Below are 24,406 nucleotides of genomic sequence, written 5' to 3' on the forward strand. Positions count from 1 at the left end.
CCAAGTCAAGATAACAAATCAAAACCGATATTTCATCAGAGGGGATAGTGAGATGATGGTGGAGATTAATGCCATAATTAAAGACCTAAAGTATACAAGGGTGGTTAGTCATTCCTGCCATATCTCTATTTAACTTGCCAGTCTCGCCCCTTTGGAAATCAGGTGGATCCAGGAGAATGACATAATGGCTCTGCACAGTCCAAAAGGAGCTGGATTACCTGGAAATTCCACAGCACATCACATCCATCTATTTCACCAATGACGTTATGCGAATCAGGCAGGATGAGCAAGAGGTGGCTAGCACGCTGGAAACTTTGGTAAGACACATGCACTCCAGAGGTTGGGAGATAAACTGTACGAAGACTGAAGAACCTCCTACTTCGGTTTTTAGGGATCCAGTGGTCAGGGGTTTTCCAGGATATCCCTTTCAAAGTAAAAAGGCAAATCATAAAGTACACATAAGATAAAAGAAACAGTAACTTACAAAATTTCCAAAAGAGATACCTAGAATTGTTCACAGTGTTTATGTCCTTTGAGATGTTTTCATTGTGCACAGAGTATAAACATAATAAACTAATATGGGATCTCACTACTCATCCATCACAATCCAGTATTTTGCTTGTTTATTTGTACACTTCTTAAAAATAGCCTGTCTTTCCTCACTGTGATATAAACTTCACGAAAGACAGGTCTGTCTTGTTCACTGCTACATCCCTGGCACTTAAAATGTTGTTGATGCTCAATAAATATGTCTTGGTGAAATGAATGAAACATACTATACACATAATTTTGGAGCCAGCTACTTTAACTTCCAGACATTTAAGATTATATTTCATCATTCTTAAAATGCGTCCCTCCAAAAATCATATGAAAGCACTGTTCCCACACTCCAAAGACTATTTCCATGAAGGCAGATTCAGAACCAGGAAGCCTTCGTCTTTTGGCAGCCTTCGAGTCTCTTCCCTTCTGGCCGGTACTGCCGTAGAGACTACAACGGACACATTCTTGGGTGGATCATTCTTTAGAGGACCCAACTCACCAAGGACAGGAGAAAGTTGTCCCCAGGCAAGCAGCCCAGCCCAGGGCCATGTCCCTCCTTAGGCCACACGGGGACGCCAGAGCGCCACAGTCCGCGCGGGGCCCGGCGCCGCTGGGAGAAAGACGCTGGGCTGCTGTATTGACTGCTCGGTGTGGGCGGAGCGAAGGGCGCCCAGGCCGGTGTGGCGGGCAGGAAATGCGGGTGCGCGCCTGCGCATAGCTCGGGTCGGAGGAGTCACAGCTTTCGTTTCTGCTTGAGTCAGTCCTCACGGTGACGCCTTTCCCCAGCTTTTCCGAGTAGGCTCGTGTCCAGGGCAGGAGGCAGAGTGCGGGAGTGGGGAGGGGGCGGAGCGCAGAGCGCCTGCGGGGGCGCCAGGGCAAGGAGTGGGGATCCGTGGGGAAGGGGATACGGGAGGAGGCGTGGGTGGGCGACAAGGCTGCGTGGAGGGGAGGGGCGCGGGGACGGGAGACGGAGGGGATCTGTCCTGGGAGAGCCTGGTTTTCCCTTCGCCTGCCCCGGGGCACGCCGGCGACCGCGTGTGTCTGCCCCGTGGCAGTACTTTCGGGGGCCGCCTGCTCTCCCCCTCAGCCTGCCCTCATTGGCGGCCCCGCTTTCAGAGCGGCGTTTCTCACCCGCGTGGCTTCGGGCGCCTCTCACCCGGCGCCTCCGCCAGAGGGGACCGCCTCCCGCCGCGTCGGGCATCCGTCTCTTTCACCCCTTAACTCTCCAAGGAGAAACTGAACACGTTTTCCAGCCTAACTCGGCAGGGTAAACCAGAACATTCCCCGTCTAAGCAGTTCCGGGGAGTTTTAACAACTTCCTGGTAAACTCGTCTACAGAACTCACTGTATACTGTGTAAATGGTCGTCTGTGTGTGGAGCAACAGTTTTATTGTGCCGTGCAATCATCAACAAGAGATTGTAGTCCAGGGAGATGAAAATCCCTTATTTGGCATTCAGGCGTTGATCAAGGCCGTGCAACCCTCGCTGAAAGGATTTAGCTTCATCTCCGTCATTCTCAGCCGGGGTGAAGGGGTGTAGTCTGACATTTGGAAGCTTAAGAACCAAGTCTCCTGCCGTCCAATTCTTTTTTAAAGCCTTCCATCATGTGTGTACTTTGCTTGAATGATTATTTTAAAGTACATGTCCTATTTTTGCCAATCTGACAGCTGTTTCCATAGAAACTAGAGAAGAAATAGTCATTTTCAGCAGGAGTTGTTAAAACTGTCTTCCAGGCTTCAGCAATGAGTGCCAGTGAGTGCTGCACTTGCTCATTCTGAGATGGTACTTAAAGAATTAAGGATCTGAAATGTCCTTAGAGGCTAACAATCCAAATTGTTTAATTTTCTCACATCATTAATTTTGTAATCCTAGAAGTCTGCCAGCTATGTTTGTTGACCCGCCACAGCTCTTTGAAGAGAATGTGTCAGCCCTGATTTTTTTTTTCTTATGTGCTCCGTAGTCTAGTGATTGGCTCGTTGAAAATGCATGAATAGATTTCTTCCCTCATTCTTTACCCTTTCTTCAGGATAACCCGGGGATTACAAAATATCAGGCACTGCTTCTATTCAAAATGACACTTGCTTGTCAGTGATAGAAATGATAATGGTTTTAATTATATACGTGTAGTGTTGGGGCTTTTGCTTATACCTTCTGTGTCAGTAGGATTCTTTTTTAAAATTTTTACACAAGTCATGAGAAATGAGAAGGAGTTTGTCATGAGCAGAGCTAAGCAGTGTGAGTAGATGTGCATAGACATAGAGATGAGAGCTTTGTTTTTCTGGGGGGTGTAAGTAAATCAGGGAGGTTGGAATTTAGGAATGGGTGAAGGAGGATTGGGGAAGGTGCCTGGAGAAGTAGTAGGAGGGCCTGGTTCACCATATGAAGGAGTTTATGAAAGCCATGGAAAACCAATGGAAGTCCAGGCTTGGTGGCTCATGACTGTAATCCCAGAACTTCGCAATGCAGTAGGATCAGTTGAGCCCAGGAGTTAAAAATCAGCCTGGGCAACATAGTGACAGGCCGTGTCTACCGAAAAAATTTTGAAAATTAACTGGGTTGGCTGGGTGCGGTGGCTCAGGCCTATAATCCCAACACCTTGGGAGACTGAGGTGAGCGGATCACTTGAGGCCAGGAGTTCGAGACCAGCCTGGGCAACTTGGCAAAACCCCATCTCTACTAAAAATACAAAAATTAGCCAGGTGTGGTGGCGCATGCTTGTAATCCTAGCTCCTGAGGAGACTGAGGCACGAGAATTGCTTGAACCCAAGAGGCGAGGTTGCAGTGAGCCGAGGTGGCACTGCTACACTCCAGCCTGGGCGACGACAAAGTGAGACCCTCTCACACAACGGAAAGAAAAGAAAAACAATGGAAATTACAGAAATAGTTGCCTGAGTGGAGCCTTAAAAAAGTAATAATACATTCTGTAGAAATTTGAACTGCACAGAAATATATAAGGTGAAAATACTAATAATTCCTCTTCACCACCATCCTGCCATTCAAAGTAATTGTGAATAGTTTGGTGTATCTTTTTTCAGATTTATTTTTGCATATACTAGCATATATTCTCATTACTATTTTTGCAAACTGGGGAGGGATTTTTAAATCTATTTTGTTCTCTGCAGTGTCTCTAGCATTCATAATGGTGCCTAGCATTTAGTGGGCACTCATTAAACATTTTCAGAATGAATAATAATACAGTTCAGAGGTCAAAAATACAAATGTTTGGTTAAGGTCATTAAAATTTTTTAAGTTCATTGCCAACATTTAAAAATTGATAAATTTCACATAAAATCTGAAATTCTGGCTTTACTTGAAAGTTTTGAATCATTTGGCCACAGCAAGTTCAAATTCCATCATACTGTTTGCACTTCCTTTAGATGGGCATGACTCTGCATTCACATCAATATTGCTTTACTGATACTCACTTGCCTCGACCCTCCAAACCTGTGCTGTGCGATACAGTAGACACTAGCCACGTATGGCCATTTAACTTAGTTAAAAATTTCATTCCTCAGGTGCACCAGTCACATTTCAAATGCTCAGTAGCCACATGTAGGGGCTACCTTATTGGACAGTGCAGACATGAACATTTTTATCATTGCAGAAAGGTCTGTTTTATGGTGCTTCTTTAAACGTTTGAGTTTGCCACCTCTGCTATACAGAAGTTTTTAGGTAGCATTTATTATTGTTTTGAAACTTGTGTAACCCTTTGCCAGAGATTGCTATCTTTTAAATATTTACAGATCACCATGTTATCTTTTAAATGATTACATGGTATTTACCAGGGTAGGACTGTATGTAAATTGTGGGGGTAGGATTCTGTTGCCGGGGTTTGCATTTTAGAAATAGTACTTTAGCTGCAGTTTGGGGTCAAACTGGAGTGGGAGGGGTTGGTGGTGAAATAAGGCAGGGAGATTAGGTGTGTAGTGATCAACACCGTAAGACCACAGAGCCCAGGAAAGGCTAGAATGAGATAAGAAGGAGGTGGAATTGACATGGCTGATTTAATGTGGGCTGAGATATTTTGGATGCTAAAGTTGCTGTAGAGATAATCCAGTATTTCTGGAACTGATTAAATGTTGAAAATTGGTAAATTTGGCTTTGCAAAGTGTAGGAGGAACCCTCAGCTAGTTCCAGTAAACAACATGTATAATATTAAAATGCTGTCGATTTACAAAAACAAATGTGCAACTGTTTTATACCATGTAAATGTCTTAGAGATCATTTATTTATAGAATACAGGAACTCATTGAAGAAAGGGAATTATTTTGGGGATAAAGTAAAAGCTCACGAAGCTCAATTAAGTGTAGGAAGTACAATGGTTTCATGGGAAACAGGGAGGTCTTATTCTCTCGTGTTCACTCTGACTTCGTGGTCTCTCACTTATCTTCTGTCTGCACTTGTATTCCATTGTCTCTTCTGTGGATCCATTTTTTTTTCTTTTTTAAAGCGTTTTGTTTGTAGTTCTTGCTTACATATTGCTTTTGGCCATAGCACCTGCTGTAGACCCAACTTACACATGCCCTTATATTCCTGTGTGGGATACTGTTTTATGTAAAATCTTTTTAGTGTCAAATGCCTACTCCGAGTTCTGTAGCTAATGGTAGGGGTTGCTAGGGATGAATGTGGCCAACTAGGCCCATCCCCTAAACTGAGGCTGTGAGAGCACATTTGGAAAAGAAGTTGTGCTTGGGCAAGTGTCTGAAGCTTATCTACTACAGTAAATCATCAGATTTGAGGTCAAGGAAAGAAAGTGGGCTTGTGTTGTTTTTGCAGTTTGACTTCTAGAAGACTTTACATTTAAACCTTAATACACTTTCCCATTGAAAACAGTTCTTTCCATTGTTTTTTCTCTTTCTGATCTGTCTAAATGGCGTGGAAAATAATTGCTGCCTTCCCGAGCTCTTCAGCTACTCATGGATGTCTTTTTAAAAATGCATACAGTATGTATTTTTAATAACTGAATTTTATTATCCCCTAATAGTCTTACTTAGGTTCAATTTTGTCTCCTCAACTAGATTATAACCTCCGTGAGAGCAGGACTATATTCTGTGCTGCATAACTCACATGCCCCCTAGCCACTGAAAACCTTACTAGCTACTCCAATATGAATTTTGAAACGATTTCTAGGCTTAAATTATTTTACCACTTTTCAGCTTGGTTCAAAAAAGAACAACAAAGTATCTTGTTAATAATGTCAAACTATTATATATCAGCGTAGACTTTACTAATTTAAAATTGGTAGTATTTCAAAAAGGGTTAACTCAAAGTTAATGTTTTACTTAGCATGCCCTTTATTAACATTATACATTAACAGTGCAAGGGCAGGGTGTATGAATTACATAAAAAATAAATTTGAGTAATTTTCAAATAGTTTGATATAGATATAATACTATTTATTAAAACTGGTAGTCCTGAAGCATCTTTCTAGATAGTATCGTATTAGCTTAGGTTGAGTTTTACGTTTTTTCCCCCCAACTTTTATATGAAGGTGTTGAAACATGGAGAAAATTGAGGAAAATTTAAGGAACACGTATGTAACTATCACTGAGATACAATGATTGCTGATATTTTATGTATTGACTTTATGTCCTTTGTGTGTGTACATTTGCTGTACAATGTGAAAGTGAGTTTTATTTATCATGAACAGATCCTTCCGCAAGTATCTCAGGAATAAAATAGCCACATAACCACAATATTATCACCTAAGAAAATAATAATTACCTAAAACAACTTGAAATTCAATTCATATTTAGATTCCCTCAATCTGGGTTTTTTGTTTGTTTTTGGTTGTTGATTTTTTTTTTTTAAAGACAGGTTCTCACTGTGTTGCCCAGGCTGGAGTGTAGTGGCACAATTTTGGCTCACGGCAGTCTCCACCTCCCAGGTTCAAGTGATTCTCCTTCCTCAGCCTCCCAATTATAGCTGGGTTTACAGGCAAGCGCTACTCTTTGTAATCCCTTCCCCTGGCCCTTTTTCCTACCACTCTTCAATTGGTCACTGATCTCTCTGTCACTATGGATTAGTTTGCATTTTTTGCAGTTTATGTTGTAGAGATGGAATCAGAGTATGTACTTTTTTGTGTGTTTTTCATTTTTTTTTTTTTTTTCTGAGACAGAGTCTCTCACTCTGTTGCCCAGGCTGGAGTGCAGTGGCGACATCTCAGCTCACTGCAACCTCCGCCTTCCAGGTTCAAGCAGTTCTCCTGCTTCAGCCTCCCAAGTAGCTGGGATTATAGGCAAGTGCCACTACACCTGGCTAATTTTTGTATTTTTATTAGATAGGGGTTTCACATTTTTGGCCACGCAGGTCTCGAACTCCTGACCTCAAGTGATCCGCCTGCCTCGGCCTCCCTAAGTGCCGGGATTACACGTCGTGAGCCACCATGCCCGGCCTTTTTTGTGTTTTTTAATGAATTTATACAGTTCATCTAAGATGTCCAGTTTAAGATTTTATCTTTCATTGATTTTAAGAAGTTGTGTGCCTTGCAGTTTTTTTCCTTTGTGTAGGGTTTGTTAAACTTTTTGAATTTGTGGTTTTATAGTTTTCATCAAGTTTGGAAAACTTTTGGCCATTATTTCAAGTATTCTTTTTTCTGTCTGCACCTTCCCCGCCACTTTCTGGGGACTTCAGTTAGATGAATATTAGGTCGTTTGAAGTTATTACATACCTCATTGATGCCCTGTGCCTTTATTTATTATTGTATTTTCTCTCTGCGTTTCATTTTAGATGGTTTCTATTGATACATCTTCAAAGTCACAAATCTTTATTTCTATAATGTTAATCTGCTATTGTCTCATTTAGTATGTTTTTCATCTTTTATAGTTTTCCTATCTAAAATTTAGTGTAAGTCTTTTAAAGAAATATATATCTCTATGTAACATGCTCATATTTTCCTTTAGCTTCTTAAACTTGTGCATTATAGTTACAATAACTAATATCCTTGTTTATTAATGCTGTTATTTGTTTATTTAGGAGTTAGTTTCCACTGATTGATATTTCTTCTAATTATGGATCACATGTCTTGCTTCTTGCATGCTTGGTGATTTTTAATTGTAAATTGCACCTTGTTAAGTGCTAAATAGTTTTGTGTCCTAATACCTGTTCTTGAGATTTTGTTTTGTTTTTTGTTTTGCTGGGATGCAGTTGTTGCTTGGAAGCATTTAATCTTTTTGGGTGTTGCTTTTAATATTTGTTAGGTGGGGTCACAGCGGCTTTCAGCCTAGGACTAATCTTTCTCTAATGTTGAGGCAAAACCCTTCTGAGTGCTTGACGAATGATAAGATTTTCCACTTTGGTCGGGGGGTGGGGACAGGCACTTTACCATGCCATGTATGAGCCCAGTATATTGTTCTCTCCAGTCTTTTCAGGTGGTCCTTTCCCAGCTCCAGGGGATTTTCTTACACATATGCCCAGGCAGGACTCAGCTGAATATGGGAGGGGGATTCTCTGCAGAACTCTAGAGTTCTCTGTGCAGCTCTTTTCTTCTCTTGTCCTCTGTCCTGTGAGCTCTAGCAACCTTGGTTTGCTTGACCTCGCAGCCTTATCTCTTTGATTTAGGGGAACCACTGGGCTCCACCTAGGTTTACCCTGTCTGCATTGTGACCTGGAAGCACTCTCCAGACAATAAGCTAGGACAGTTGCAGGGCTCTGTTTCCCATTTCTCAGGGATCACTGTTCTTCATTGCCTAATATCCAGTGCATTTTATATAAGTTAGATTTTACTCTTCCGTATTACATGCTTCCTTCCAGTTATTGCAAACTGATAAAAGTTTTACTATTGTTTTTATCTAATTCACTTTATTGCCCAAATAATTTGCCATTAAAATAAAATGGCTCTCCCCTAACTAAAATTAAAATGAAATGAAAAAAATTCAAACTTCTAAAGTACACATTGCATAGTAAATGTCATGTTATGTATACTCTGGTTTATCTTGCTGAAAGGCCTTGCTGTAGGGGTGATGAGTTGAAACCCAAGGTAATTTAGCCTGAGATGTGTTAGAAGAACAGCTGACACACCTATTTAATAAGTGTTATATTCCCACTTTGGTAAGTAAATATTTTCCACAGATATTTATAGTTTATTTTTTATGTTTCAGGTAATCAAGTGAAAAAGATGAGCTTCATCTGTGGATTGCAGTCTGCTGCTAGAAACCATGTTTTCTTCCGATTTAATTCACTGTCTAACTGGAGAAAATGTAACACATTAGCATCAACCTCACAGGGCTGTCATCAAGTACACGTTAACCATATAGTAAATAAGTATCAGGGACTGGGAGTAGATCAGTGTGATAGGTGGACTTTTCTACCTGGAAACTTTCATTTTTATAGGACTTTTAACAACAAAAGAACAGGATGCCTCTCAAGTACCAAAAATAAGGAAATTTGGATGATTACCAGCAAATGTACTGCAAGGAATGACTCTTTTTCAAGACAGCTACTAATAAAAGAAGTTACAGCAGTTCCTAATCTGTCAGTATTGCATTCTCTAAGCCCTTCTCCTGTAAGAGCTATTAGGAATTTCCACACTTCTCCACGGTTTCAAGCTGCTCCGGTTCCTCTCTTGTTGATGATTCTTAAACCAGTGCAGAAGTTATTTGCAATCATTGTAGGCAGGTAAAATGCTTTTTTAGAAAAACAAACTTTTGTATTAACTTTTTGCATTAGTATTTTGTGTTAACTTTTAGAAATTAATTTTTGTAATTTATAAAACTGTACTTTTAAAGAAACCTTGTTAGATCCCGTCTCCCCTCATTTAGCTCAAAGTGAGGTTTCTGAACAGTAGGTCCTGCCCAATTTTGTTATGTATGGTTTAATAATCCTGAAACAATTTCCTGCATATTAATTTATGGTATAGAAATATGGTCTCTTTAAAAAGTTATTCTTACATTTTGTATAGGCATTTTTTAAAAAGTCTTATGATTACAAGATCTTAGGATATACGGATCAGAAGTGTTGGTTATCGCTCACACATAAGAAGAGTACTTACAAACATTTCTTTTCAATTTGTGGAATTTAAAGGCAGCAAATCATAAAACTGAGGAACTTTACTTATATAAGGGTGGGCCCACTCCTAGTTAACTCTTAAATCATTAATGCTGCTTTTTTTTCTCTTCTGTTCCCAACAAATCTTTGTTTTTTTTCTTGGAGATCCTTTATAATAAACTTTCACAGCTTGATAGTACTTTAACTCTTTTTCTCTTACTTGTTTTATGAAGATTGAAGAAAGCTAATCGCTGTTTCTTCATAAAGTTTTCTTGTGTTTTATGACTGTGAAGTCCCTTCCAGCCTTCTTACTTCCACATGAACCAAACCAGTTTGCTTTTGATAAAAAACCAAGAACTTCTATTTGAAATTTATTATGTTCTTCATGATTTGGTGTTGGCACCCAGAGGAGATACAGCTGTACTGACTCTTGCTTGAAGTAATACGCTCATCCTAGGTTCTTGGGATGCTCTTTCTGATTTCTAATGTGTTCTCATTCTTTTAAATTATTTATTTTTAACTTTCTTGTTTTCGTTACTATTGTTGATCACCTAAAACTTTTCATTTAGAATATGTCTTTCATACATTTTAAATAAATGACAATGTCATGTAAATTCTAAATAGGAAATAGGTGTACTCGATAGTTTGGTTTATGTCCCTTTAAATTGAGACACTTTGTGTAAAGGCATTGGGGTGTGTCACTTCACAAAGAGAACTTTAAGAAGTTATTTTGTAAAATAAATTTTTGTCAAGGGAATCATGTATATATGGTAAATTTTTGTTGTGGTTTTACAGATCAACTCACAAGGAAAATGTTTGTCCCAGTATTGAAAACATTGCCCTGTTGTCAGAAAAGTTTCTGAACACTGCTAAGCAGCAGACAGTATTGTTGCCTGGTAGAAATTGGACCTTCTCAGATGTTATCTACAAAATCTCCCGCTTTGTTATGAGTACCGATGATATTATTATCTCTCCTTTTTCATGTTCTAAAGAGGATAGTGGAGTTTCTGCTACTGAGCACTATTTATTTCCAAAATGAATGCTGAGGCAGTTTTCCTTGTACCTTCTTGAATCACTGGCACATTGTGTTGGAGGTCTGAGGAGCAGTGGGAAGAATAGTAGTTCCAGGTATAGATTTATTGTACTGTAGCCTCTTACATAATTAATTAGACAGTTATCCCTATTAAGTGGCTAAGTGGTCAGACTCTGAATGTCATTGACTTCATTGCTTGGTTTTACTCTTATTACCTCGGTGGCCATGGACAAGTTACCTAACAATTTTCTCTTTTGTGACAGGGTTATTATGAAGATTAAATGAGATGGCATATGTATATATATATATAGAGAGAGAGAGAGAGAATTTTGCATATACTAGATAGTAATAAATGTTAACCAGTGGTAGTTATAGTAAACTAGCATCTCATTTAGTGTTTATCCTTAAAATAGCTGAAGAAGAAAATTTCGATGAGTATTAGAATTTTTTAGCTGTAACTTTACATCGTTGATGATTTCTTCATCATTTAGCTAAGAATTTTATTAATTGGAAACGTGATGTATTCAGCAAAATATACAAATTCAGGTATTTGAGGACATAAAATTCTAGTGTATGCATTTGAGCTTTAGTGATATGTGCTGTAATGATCAGAACTTTGAATTTTTCTTTTTGCTTTAGGGGCATAAGGAAATGGTGGCAGGCACTTCCTCCTAACAAGAAGGAACTATTTAAACAAAGTATAAGGAAGAATAAATGGAAGCTATTCCTTGGTTTGAGTAGTTGTGGATTGCTCTTTGTGGTGTTTTATTTTACTCATCTGGAAGTAAGTCCAGTCACAGGAAGGAGCAAGCTACTATTACTGGGGAAAGAGCAGTTCAGACTTTTATCAGAACTGGAATATGAAGCAGTAAGTAGTAAGAATTGTTTTTAATTAGACTGCTTAGTATAACACTTGAAGTAGGAAAGTATCTTAAATATGAAAGATATGTTGTTTTTAAATTTTAGTCTTTGATATGAAATTAGCATTTTTTTTCCAGAAGGCTTCAGACCTTTCACACTTAGTATTCCTACTGCCTACATTGCTTTTCCTAGCATTCACCCAGCCAACTCCCGCTCAGCACATTTCTCCTTAAATGCCACTTTTCTCCGGAAATCCTTCCGTGATAACCAGACTGGGTTACGCAGGTGACTGGATGAGGCCCTAGGAGGTATCCTTCATACCGACTGAATTATGAACCAGCTCATTTGTACTTGTGCCCATTGCTTGGCTTTACTGGGGTTAGGTCTCCTAGGCTTTTTTTCTCTGCATACTGTACTTTTCCTTCAAAGCACTCATGAGAGTAACATAATTATTTGCATAATTATTTATTCGATAGTCCGTGTCCCTTGTTAGACTAAGCTTCATGGGGGCAGGGATCTTGCCTGTTTTTGTTTATGGTTTTATTTTAAATACACAGTGTGTAAGAGTAGTGCTTAGTATATATCTATTGGATAAATAGATTTATTGTCAGAATTTTTATACTTTGAAAATCAAGTAATATGAGATCATTTTTCTCCAAACATCAGTTTTAGCAATTTATTATATTTTTTGAATCCAAACTGAAGTTGTAATTTAGAAGTCTTACCTCTCTGGAAAGTATAATAACTCAGGTAGTTAAACATTTTATACCCTAGTGAGTTTCTTCGGGACAGAGGTCATCATTTTCTTTCCAGTTCATAGCACATATACATGTTATGTGCCCTGTGGCTCAATTAATATTTGTTGAATTCATGTCCAGTGGCCTCACTCGACAGCTTTGGCATGGATGAATCTTTTTTTTTTTTGAGACAGAGACACTCTGTAGCCCAGACTGGACTGCAGTGGCGCAATCTCGGCTCACTGCAACCTCCGCCTTCCAGGTTCAAGTTATTCTCAGGCCTCAGCCTCCGGAGTAGCTGGGACTACAGATGTGCACCACCATGCCTGGCTAATTTTTTTGTATTTTTAGTAGAGATGGGGTTTCATCGTGTTGGCCAGGATGGTCTCGAACTCCTGACCTCAGGTGATCCACCTGTCTCAGCCTCCCACAATGCTGAGTTTACAGGTGTGAGCCACTGCACCTGGCATGGTCAAATCTTTTTATTCCAAATGAACTTCTGAGTTTGTCAATAGAAAGTTACTATGAAAAAAAGAAATAATGTTTTCTTAGTTATAAAAATTTTTCTTAATCCAGGCAAGACCAGTCTCTTAGTAGAGTATATACAGAGATTTGAGATGTTTCTTAGGCTTTAGTCAGAGGCAGGTTTAAGGAAAGTGTTCTGGAAAGATTGAGACAGGCCTAGTATTAGTGCATCTTTTACCATTCACACTGCTAAGAAATTTTTTAAAATTTATGTATATCTGTGTACATGTATATACATATAGACATAGATGCATTTTTCTTCTTTTCTTATTTTAGCTACAAATGTAATATCTGTGTGATAGGAAAATTTAAACACATGTTCTTATAGGGATATTATAAAGTGCTATAATTACGTTTATTCCTGTTTTATCTACTTCAGAAGAGTTAATAAATAGTGGGGGTTTTTGTCTGCTTTAGGCAGTTCACATTGGTGAATTATGCTTTTAGAAGTCTTTAAAATAAAACTACTTGTAAGTTCATATTCTATAAAATAATGTCTTTGTAATGCATCTCAAGGAGAAAAGTTACTAACTTGTTGATTCTTTTTGTTGTTGTTGTTGTTTTGAGAGTCTCACCTCTGTCACCCAGGCTGGAGTGCATGGAGTACGGTGGGGCTATCTCGGCTCACTACAGCCTCCACCTCACGGGTTCCAGTGATTCTCCTGCCTCAGCCTCCTGAATAGCTGGGACTACAGGGCCCGCCACCACGCCCGGCTAATTTTTGTATTTTTAGTAGAGATAGAGTTTCACCATGTTGGCCAGGATAGTCTCAATATCCTGACCTTGTGATCTGCCCACCTCAGCCTCCCAAAGTGCTGGGATTACAGGCATGAGCCACCGCGCCCAGCTACTTTATGAAGTTAAAGTAATATTTCAGAACATTTTTAATTTTCTCAGTACACTTGAAAGAGCTCTCATGAATATAACTTCAGAAAAAGTATCGTCTATGATGGCTAGTCTTAATCAGCATCATGTAGAGACAGTGATATGCTCATTAGTTCTGAGATTTCAGTAATTTCCTTTCAATTTATAAATAAAACACCTTAAAATTAATGAAATATCTATTTTGGTAGTTTAACTTTCTTATTAAGTATAGGGTGTTTTTCTGTTCAATGCTTTGTGAATGTAATTTTCTTTTGTATTTTACTTAGATGAAATCTTAAGTTCTCTAGGCTTTCTTTCCTTTTTTTCCTTTCTTTTCTTTTTGAGATGGAGTCTCATTCTTTTACCCAGGTTGGAGTTGGAGTGTAGTGGCGAGATCTCAGCTCACTGCTCACCGCCTCCCAGGCTCAAGCGATCCTCCCATTTCAGCCTCCCATGTAGCTGGGAACACAGGTGCATGCCACCACCCCTGGCTAATTTTTTGTGTTTTTGGTAGAGATGGGGCTTCACCATGTTGCCCAGGCTGGTCTTGAACTTCTGAGCTCAGGTGATCCTCCTGCCTTGGCCTCCCCTAGTTCTGGGGTTACAGGTGTGAGCCATCTTGCCTGGCCTAGGCAGTGTTTTCTAAAATGCTTAGGAAAGTAGAAATAATACTTAAGTATTCGTTTGTAGTTTAATCAAAAAGAGTGAAATTTTGATGTCAATCTATTCAATCCATAAAAAATCTTAGTATTAGAATTTATTCCTTTGCAAGAAACCACATTGTCTTTGCATGAATAATTCAGATTTGAGAAATTTGAGTGCTTAATATATGCAGATTTTTATATAATTAAAACTTAAAATGTTCAGCAATAAATAGCCATTTAACTTTCCATGAAGCAGAGTAAGCATTTCGTAGTGCTTTTTTAAAATAAGAAGTAATTTTTAATCTTTCAGTACATGGAAGAATTTAAAAATGATATGCTAACTGAGAAAGATGCCCGATACCTGGCTGTTAAAGAAGTGCTTTGTCGTCTAATTGAATGCAATAAAGATGTTCCAGGGATTTCTCAGATCAATTGGATTATTCATGTGGTTGATTCCCCAATTATTAATGCCTTTGTGCTTCCAGTAAGTAAATGTTCTCAAATGCATTATAGTTGTTAAATTTATTGTTCTTGTTTTTTATGATGTTCTAATTGCTTATATTATTTTCTTTGTGGTGCAGAATGGACAAATGTTTGTTTTCAGTGGATTGTTAAATAGTGTAACCGATATTGATCAACTTTCTTTCCTTCTGGGCCATGAAATAGCACATGCCGTACTTGGACATGCTGTAAGTACCTAAAATGAATGTTCAGGTTTGGAAAAACTGCTTTGAAGTTAACAAGTTAAATCTTTTAAAGAACTGATTTTCTTCAGCTTTTTTTTAAAATGATGGACTTTTAGTTTTAGTTTTGAGTAATTGCCTTACATCTGCTACCTGAAAACATGTGATTGACTAATTTTGAGAATTTTTAATGGTCTTTAGTATTTGATACTGAATAAGATTTGCTTAAATACTATTTTTATCCACCTGTCTCTTTTGCTAAAAGTAATTATACTTAACCCTATTATTTCAAATTAAATTTAACTTTAATTATTAATATACTTGTAATCTAGTCAGAAAAGTAATTGTAGGAAAGTAATATTACTATTTAAGTGGGTAAATCATCTTTCTTTTTTATTCATTCTCAGAAGATAGCTTGGAGCATCTTTGAAAATTTCTAGAATGATGTGTCATGTATAATTAATGCAGAGAAATAATGATACCTTGCCATTTTACAGTTTACTGAGCTTTTTAGTATATGTAGCTTCTCATTCATAATTTTAATACCTAATGAGGTATGTATTTATTATTATTATTTTATATAAGAGAAAACTAATGTTTAGAAAAACAGTAACATGACTAACCTGACAAAGTAACCGAATTGGGACTTTAACCTGGGTCTTCTGTATGTTAGTCCAGTGTTTCTTCCTTTCACCATAGTTACCTGGTTTTTAGCAGCACTTTTCTTATAGGTCATAGAATTAAAGTTGATGTATGCTCCTGTAAATACCTGTCTGTTCATCTTGATATGAGTCCAGGAAAATAACACATCTGTTTCACAGATTTTTTAAAATTGTTATTCATTTAAAAATATGAATGGCTGTTTTGTGTACATTAGAGATAAGTATTTTTTTAATTGTAAACACAAAGGTACATAGTGAAGTGACTGAAATGCTAATAAATCAGAAATACAAGTTACATTAACTTCAAATGGAAATGATAATGATTCTAATCCTTGTAAGAGTCATCTCAAATTCTACCTATTCCTTAGAGTATTAATAAAATAAGATGGGCCAAAGTGTTTTTCTGAAGCAGCAAAAGTAATTATCTCCTTGATTTCTTCTGAGTTACAGGAAGATTTTAAAAACACTTTTCTTGATGGGTGCAGTGGCTTACACCTGTAATCCCAGCACTTTGGGAGGCTGAGGCAGGAGGATTGCTTGAGCCCAGGAGTTTGAGACTGGCCTGGGCAACATAGACTCTGTTTGTACAGAAAAATTTAAAAAATTAGCTGAGCATGGTGGTTCACACTTGTAGTTCCAGCTGCTCTGGAGCCTGAGGCAGGAGGATTGCTTGAGCCTGGGAGATCAAGGCTACAGTGAGTCATGATCGCACCACTGCACTCCAGCATGGGTGGCAGAGTGAGACACTGTCTCAAAGAAAAAATCTTTTTTTCTTAAATATACACAAGAGTACATCTAAGCAGTGTTACTATATGCACTCTAATATCTTTCAAGTAATGGCTTCATAACTTGAAATCATAAAATCATAAAATCAGTTTTGGCCATTTTAGCATTTGAAAGATGTTACTATTCAGTACATTTGTTTTTCAGGCATCTAGTTCAGTGCCTCATATTCAGTGTATTGTCATCTCTATCAGTGCAAGAACAGTAGTAGGTGAGATGTAAAAGCAAACAGCAGCCTTAAAATAGAGCATAGTTATTAGTATGTTTTGCAGATATCTTAAATATTGTCAGCACAATATTTTCTTTTTGGGGAGTCTCAATTTTGATTTTATCTAGGTTTTTATGTTTTCTTTATTTTACAAATACAGGCGTTTGTGTGTGTATTTCCAGTTTTCTAAGACTGTATAATAGCAATTATATTCTTTAATAACAAGGGCTTTCTCTTCTAGAACGACTTCCTTATTTTGAGTTTCACATTTTCATGTTAAAATAATTCCATAACTGGGCTGGATGTGGTGGCTCATGCCTGTAATCCCAGCACTTTGGGAGGCCGAGGTGGGCTGATCACGGGGTCAGGAGTTCAAGACCAGCCTGGTCAACATGGTGAAACTCCGTCTCTACTAAAAATACAAAAAAATAGCTGAGCATGGTGGTGGGCCCCTGTAATCCCAGCTACTCGGGAGACTGAGGCAGGAGAATCATTTGAACCCAGAGGCGGAGGTTGCAATGAGCCGAGACCTCGCCACTGCACTCCAGCTTGGGCGACAGGACAAGACTCTGTCTCAAAAAAAAAAAAAAAAATCCGTAATTGTTTTTCAAAATACACAGTTGTTTTGAGGCAAAGTAATGAGGCAAATATAAGGAGGTAAAGTATGTGTTATGAGGGTACAATATTTGTTAAGGGATAGTATTCTAAGTCATTGTTTTTAGTTTTCAGTCATTTTTCATACATTCAAGTAATGACTGCTATTTTTTCAGTTTCAGCATTATGACATTGACATTTACTAATCAATTTTACTGGCAAATCATGAACAATCTAGTTCATTAAACTTATATTTAGATAATACTACTGAAAACAACTATTTTATGAAAAATCTTTTTTGGTAACTGATATAAGTAAATACAAAAATTCATAGAACCCGATTCTCTCATGATAAATACTAGACTTACAAATTTACAAACTTGTATAAAGGAATAATGTTTCATATATTAGGTCTTGAAGACCAGAATACATTTATTTAAAATAAACTTCCAGTCTTTTCTGAGTTTTTTCTTGTTTTAAGTGCTTCATATGTTAGTGTTTAGTCCTCATCCAAAAATATTAGTAAAATGAAACATTTATTTGATTTTTAAAAATGATGCAACTGTATTAAGAACGAAAACTGACCAGGTTTGATTTCTGGTCCTTTTAGTAATAGCTGTGCAAATTTGGGCAACTGTTTTAACCTCTATCTCAGTTTCATTATCTATAAATGTAGGGCTAATTGTACCTATTTCACAAGATTATTATGCTTGTTAATGCAAGAAACTGTAGATTAATACCCTGTAATAATAAGTGCCTCAATAGATACTAGTTAAACGAATGAATAGGTATATAAGTAGATAAACAAAGGAAGGGAAAAGCAGACCAGGAAAGAAAAAGCAAAAGAAGAAAAAGAGAACTCTCAGTCTTAGGTGGAGAAGGTCGGGTAATTGTAACACCTGATGAACTAGAAAATGTAAGCATATACTGTCTCGATGTATGAAATGTAATTTTTATTATTACAGGCAGAAAAGGCTGGCATGGTTCATTTTTTGGATTTCCTAGGTATGATTTTCCTCACAATGATTTGGGCCATTTGTCCTCGAGATAGTTTGGCACTTTTGGGCCAGTGGATACAGTCTAAATTACAGGAGGTAAGTCTGAGACAATAACTTGAATTGATCATAGCCTGTGGTGAGGATATTTTAATACTACTGTAAAGCAGCAAATCCAGAGATGTTTTTACATTTTACTATGAAATATGGGTACAAATTTTAGCGTCTTATGTTTTCTCATTTTAGGGGATATTCTTATATATGAATATTTAAGTTAAGAAATACTACATCTCTCAAATGATGGGTATGGATAGGTTAGAAGGGCTTGGCAACTTTTGGCTAATATGATTTTTAAAAATATATTTATTGGTTTTACAGAGAGAAAACCCAGCCACTGACCCTTCTTTTCATAGTAACTAAATGACTCCCCCATTCCCCAGTTTCAGCCGTCCCTTGGTATACAGGACTTCTCATGGATACCAAAATCTGAGTATGCTCCAATCCTTGATAAAAAATGGCATGGTATTTGCATGTCACTATGCACATCGTCTCATATACTTTAAATCATCTCTAGATTATGTGTAATTCAATGTAAATGCTATGTAAATTGTTATTTTACTATATATTTTTAATTTTGTTGTAGTTTTTTTTTAAATTGTTTTTCATAAATATTTTCTGTCCAAATTGGTTGAATCCACCAGATGCATAATCCACAGATACAGAGAGCCAACTGTATTTGCATTTTAATGGGGCGGTATTAAAACCTGTGAACTTTAATGGGCACAGAATTGGCTAAAGCTGCTTTACTGCCCTTCCTTCCTTCTCTCTCTGTTAAACTATCATTGCTTTGAAATTATTGAAAGGAAAGTCTTACTAGGTCTTTGTTAACTTTTTATTTTAGTGCTTACGTATAATAATCTCAAAAATGTATTGAGTGCCTCATTTTGTTCAAAATACTGTACTACTGAAAGTAGGTCTTGCAATCTTTATAACTACTTTGTTAACCATGATTATTTTATTTGACATCTTTCTTTGAATATTTCCTCTTGTCCCGGGAGGTTTGGTTATTTAGGAACAATCTGTTATTTGTTTATTTAATGATTTGTGGAATACCCATCAGAGTGCCATCTGGGTGCTGTTTAAATCTAATGTGCAAAATTCTATGAGACAAATTGTTTTTGAGATTGGATAACTAAGTCTGTTATTCAGTATTACCATATCATTTGGCTTCGTTTATATTGAAGTAAAGGTTCTTAAAGAGAGAACAAAAGAATGGTTATTCCTTAGGTTATAGGATCTCATATTTTGAATTTTGTTTCTGTCACTGACCTGCCAGGAAATTAAAAGAATTAATTTAGTTATTTTCTCTATCTATCTGTAGATTGCTTTTTTTGTAATGGAATCAGCAGGGTTGGTCATAAGAAAGATAACATGTAGCTCTTTCTTTCTTTAAATATTTGATAAATTCTTTCACTTCACTGTAATTCTTCAATGAAAATAAAGTAGGAACGATTCTATTTGAATTCTTTTTCCCTAAATCAAGGCCCCTCAATAATTCTGGTGACAAGATGTTTTTCTCTAGAAAGTTGCTCACTGTGATTGGAGAACAGAGAGGAATGTTGATAGTGAAGTCATAAGGGTGTGGGAATTGCTGACGTTCATTTGTTGTGAGGACGGAATGATAACATTTAAAGCAGGATTTCTCAATCACAGCACTACTGATGCTTTGGACTGGATAATTCTTTGTTGTGGGGGAGTTGTCCTGGGCACTGTAGGATGTTTAGTAACATTTCTCACCCCCATCCCCTAGATGTCAGTAGCTCTTCCTTCTCTCAGTTATGACAGTCATAAATATTTCCAAACATTTGTAAATGTCCCTGGAGGACAAAATCACACTAGGTTTAGAATCATTAATTTAAAACACCTGGCACAATACCTGGCACAAATAAGGACTCAATAAATATGAGCTATTATTTTTGTTCTTTTAATCCCCTCTGCAGCTCTGTGAGCTTGGCACTGTTACTCATTTCGTTTTACATATGATACTCCTGGGTTTAGTGGGGTTAAACAATTAGCTCAGGGTTAACAATAAGTTAATAGTATTTGGACTTGGACTTAAGTTTCTGTCTTTTTAAAGCCAACATTTTAAATCCCTATGCTATCAAGTAGACTTGATGGAGGCACATGCAGCCTGTTCATGGAGAGTGAAGGCACTACATGATATACATCATCGACCTAAAACTGACTGATTGAAAAGGAAGGAAGTCATTTCTAATGGTCACATACTGTATATCAGATTTATTGTATTATTTCAGGCCATCACAGACATGTGGCTACCTTTGAAAGATTGCTTCCCCAATTAATAGCTCTTTTCTCTAAAGTCCTGCCTATTGATTGATCTCCTACAAAGTTTTAGTACTTACTGAAAATTAGAATTTAACTGGAAAGCATTCACATAAATACAAGTAATTAGGAAAATTAAAGTTACTATATCTATGTGTGTTTTTATTGAAGTCAGAAGAAAATTTCATTTTCCCAACTAATCAATACTTAGAAAAGAAAAAGGAAATTAAGATAATTTATCAAAGAAAGAACATTCTGCTATATGGTTAATTTTCTTACTGAAATAAATTGTCTGGTAGTGTCATTGGATATTATATACCTACGTTTTCTTGATTTTCTTTTAAAACTCAAGGTCATAATGTTCCTTGGCCATATTAAAAGCCTTCATCAATAAGCTTTCTTAGTGAATCCTGTACTCAGTAGGTGGAGACTATAATTGGAAAAATAGAATTAAATTCCTCATACTACAGAGTGTCAAGAAATTTATAGGCATGACTTCTATTTTACCATGTTTTAAAGTATTAATTTCTAATCAGGGAAATAAAGGCTGTGTTTATATTTTATATCATGGAATTATTTTAATGTTAGTAGGCAGTATAGGAATTTTATCCTAGATACTCCATGAAACTTTAAAAAAAACCTCTCTTTGTTACTCCTTTTGTCATGAAATAAATTGTCTTAATGGAGTTTTTGTGTCCTGTTTCTTCTTAGTATATGTTTCATAGACCATACAGCAGAAAATTGGAGGCTGAAGCTGACAAAATTGGACTACTGCTTGCTGCAAAGGTAAAGTGTTTAGTAGTTGAGAATACGTAATGCCCTTCCCAGACTGAAAGATGAATGTGTGTTATTTTAATGAGGCTTGGCATAAGCAGAGAATGAGAGTTGGACTGTATTAGCCCTTTACGCAATTTCTGTTAATCTAGAAATTTGAAGATTATGGACCTTGAAAGAATGTATAACTGAAGATACTCAATTCCCTTCTGTATTTAAAGCTGTATTTTGCCTTAGACAGAATCCATAAGATTATAGTAATTATCAGGTTCTATTAAAAGAAAGTCAGTTCTTGATTAGAAATAATTTTTTGCATGTGTAAATTTTTTTATTACAGACATGAAACATATAAATTGAAATTTTAAAACATTTGGGTATGTAATGTGTCATCCCCTCTGGCCTTTTAACATTTGTCACCTCTGGAAAGCTAATGCTATCTTTATTTTACTCTAGTACTTCAATATTTTACCCCTTGCTTCTCTGATCTAAGGAGGCTTTTTGAGTAAACAGGATGATAGGTAGTTGTTTCCTCCACTTGAAGACAGGTTAATCCTGTTGTAGCTATGCTCTTGGCTAAGCAAACTGATTTTCCACCATTTAAATAAACAGTAGACGAACAGACATTTAGGTTATTTTGTTGCAGCAGATGGCTTTTTTTTTTTTTTTTTTTTTTTTTTTTTTTTTTCCCAAAAGAACGCCTCGGGCTTTTTTTTTTTTTTTTTTTTGCTAGCCATAGAGAGCAGCTCTGGGCCTTTACTTTTATTTAAGTTGACTTTGTTTCTGTCTACTTAACAGGGCACCTGGCAACTATTTTCAATCACTTGTGATAACTGAGTGTTATTAGTAGCATTTAAGATTAGAAGTAAAACTGCATTTTAAAAAATGAGTGAAAACAATGCCACTTCACATATTAAATTCAAATTGTATTTGATCCTTTGTTATGTTTCTGGTAGTTATTAAAACTATTAATCATTTTATTTGAACCTCATAAGTTTTATGGATTTAATTTTGTAAATCAAAGTATTACTCCTTCACAAAAGCAAAATCAGTTCTTTGAATGTTAAATAAATATGGTTAAGTGAATTATCAGACTGCATACACTAATAAGTTCCCAAAAAAGGGGGCTACAGATTGGCTGTATCAAGAATTTCCTAATTTTAATGTACTACAGTCTGTCAAATTTTCCCTGTATGTTAAGTGTGTTCTGTGTTCTGGTTAGGAAATCTTTGTTTATCTCAGTAAGTTATTCCTGCTTTATTTCTAAGGAACTTTACTATTTTTTAAATATATATTATGCGGAGGAGGGCAACATCTTTTCTTTTTCCCATATGGATAACTAATAGACTCACCACTGTTTATTGAAAAAAGTCATCTTTTTTTCACCAGACTTCTGTGTCTCTTTGTCATAAAGGTGGGTGTATATATGAGGTCTCTTTCTAGACACACTATTCTGTTCCATTGGCCTGTTTATGTTTCAGCCAATACCATGTTATCACTATTACTTTGTAGTAAGTGTTGATACCTGAAGCTTCTGTCCTCCACTGTTTTTCTGCAGAATTGATTTGACTATCCTTGGACCTTTGCATTTCTATATACATTTTAGAAAAAGCTTATTAAACTATACATACATAGAAAAACACATGGGGTTTTGACTGGAATTACATTGCATTTCTACTTAATTTGGGGACACTTGACTAGTGTCTATAGTATTGATTCTTCACATCTATGAATATGATATATTTTCCCATTTGTTTTGATGTTTAATTTTTCTTGATGCTTTGAAGTTTTTTTAATGTAGGAATTACACATCTTTTGTTAGATTTATTGCTAAGTGTTTGATGTCATGATAAATAGTGTCATTGTTAAAGTAAATAGCTTGTATATAAAATACAATTGATTTTATAATTGGCCTTGTACCCAAGAACCTTTATTTCTTCCCTTCCAATCTGTATACAGTTGACTCTTGAACAGCATGTTTTTGAACTGTGTAGATCCACTTATACACAGGATTTTTTTCGATAGATATATTGGAAAATTTTTTGGAAATGTGCAGCAATTTGAAAAAACTCCAATGAACCACGTAGCCTAGAAATACTGAAGAAAATTAAGAAAAAGATATGTCATGAATGCATAAAATACATGTAGATATTAGTCTGTGTTATAATTTGCTACCATAAAATACAAATTGTTTATGAAAATTTATCAAAACGTGTGCCTACACAGACCATACATGGTGCCATTTGCAGTTGAGAGAAATGTAAACAAATGTAAAAATGCAGCATTAAATCATAACTGCATAGAATTAACTGTGATACCTATTATACTACTCTTATAGTTTGTATTCACTTCCTGTTGCTATTGCAGTGATCTCAAATGTTGTGAATATCTGTTTAAAACACCATTAGACACTAATCATCTCCATGTGAGCAGCTTTCTCTCCAGTAAATTGAGTATCTTAATAAATGGTCTCTTGCAGTTCTTGCATATTTTTCATTGTGTTTCGTACAATACTATAAACACCTTGAATAATACCATGAAACCCATATGAGTTGCTGCTGGTGATACTGGAAATGTTCCCAAGAAGTAAACTCATGATATTACAAGAAAAAGTTGAGTTGCTTGATAAATACTGCAGATTGAGGTCTGTAGCTGTGGTTGCCTGCCATTTCAAAATAAATGAATCCAGAATAAGGACCATTGAAAAAAGGAAAAGAAAGTTTGTGAAGCCATAGCTGCAACTATACCAGCAAGCATGAAAACCTTGCACTTTTTGCAAAAGACTTTTATCTTGTATAGAAGATGTACCCTTTATGTGGGTACAGGATTGCCATAAGAAAGGCATATTTATAGACTCTAATATGATTCAAGAAAAAGCACAAAGTCATTATATTACAACTTAAAAGGAAGATGAAAGATCTAAAGCTGGAGAATTTAATGCCAGCAAAGGACGGTTTGATAGTTTTAGAGATTTGGCTTAAAAATGTCAAGATAACAGGAGAAGCAGCTTCTGCTGACCAAGAGGCAGCAGATGCATTCCCAGATGCTTAAGAAAATCATTGAGGAGAAAGAACAACTGTTGGGACAGGTTTTTAATGCAGGTGAAACTATGCTATTCTGGAAAAAAGATAATGCCGTAAAGGACATTTATTAGTAAGGAAGAGAAGTGAACATCAAG

At 36.5% G+C, this 24,406-nt stretch overlaps 1 protein-coding gene across 3 annotated transcripts in view; it reads left to right on the forward strand.

Moving 5' to 3' along the window:
* Nucleotides 1-1,044: 1,044 nt before the first annotated feature.
* Nucleotides 1,045-24,406, forward strand: part of OMA1 (OMA1 zinc metallopeptidase) — a 66,735-nt gene continuing 43,373 nt past the window's right edge. Inside the window, exons 1-7 of one of the 3 annotated variants that reach the window (XM_017877254.1) lie at nucleotides 1,045-1,335; nucleotides 8,640-9,156; nucleotides 11,198-11,426; nucleotides 14,500-14,673; nucleotides 14,771-14,878; nucleotides 18,085-18,213; nucleotides 21,169-21,243. In XM_017877254.1, the coding sequence (XP_017732743.1) occupies nucleotides 8,657-9,156; nucleotides 11,198-11,426; nucleotides 14,500-14,673; nucleotides 14,771-14,878; nucleotides 18,085-18,213; nucleotides 21,169-21,243 (1,215 nt within the window). In that variant the 5' untranslated portion in view covers nucleotides 1,045-1,335; nucleotides 8,640-8,656. The remainder of the gene's footprint in view (nucleotides 1,336-8,639; nucleotides 9,157-11,197; nucleotides 11,427-14,499; nucleotides 14,674-14,770; nucleotides 14,879-18,084; nucleotides 18,214-21,168; nucleotides 21,244-24,406) is intronic. The other 2 variants (XM_017877255.1, XM_017877256.1) reach the window with 2 other exon arrangements.

This window comes from Rhinopithecus bieti, unplaced genomic scaffold (assembly GCF_001698545.2).
Source record: "Rhinopithecus bieti isolate Rb0 unplaced genomic scaffold, ASM169854v2 scaffold_6380, whole genome shotgun sequence".
Lineage (NCBI taxonomy): Eukaryota > Metazoa > Chordata > Mammalia > Primates > Cercopithecidae > Rhinopithecus > Rhinopithecus bieti.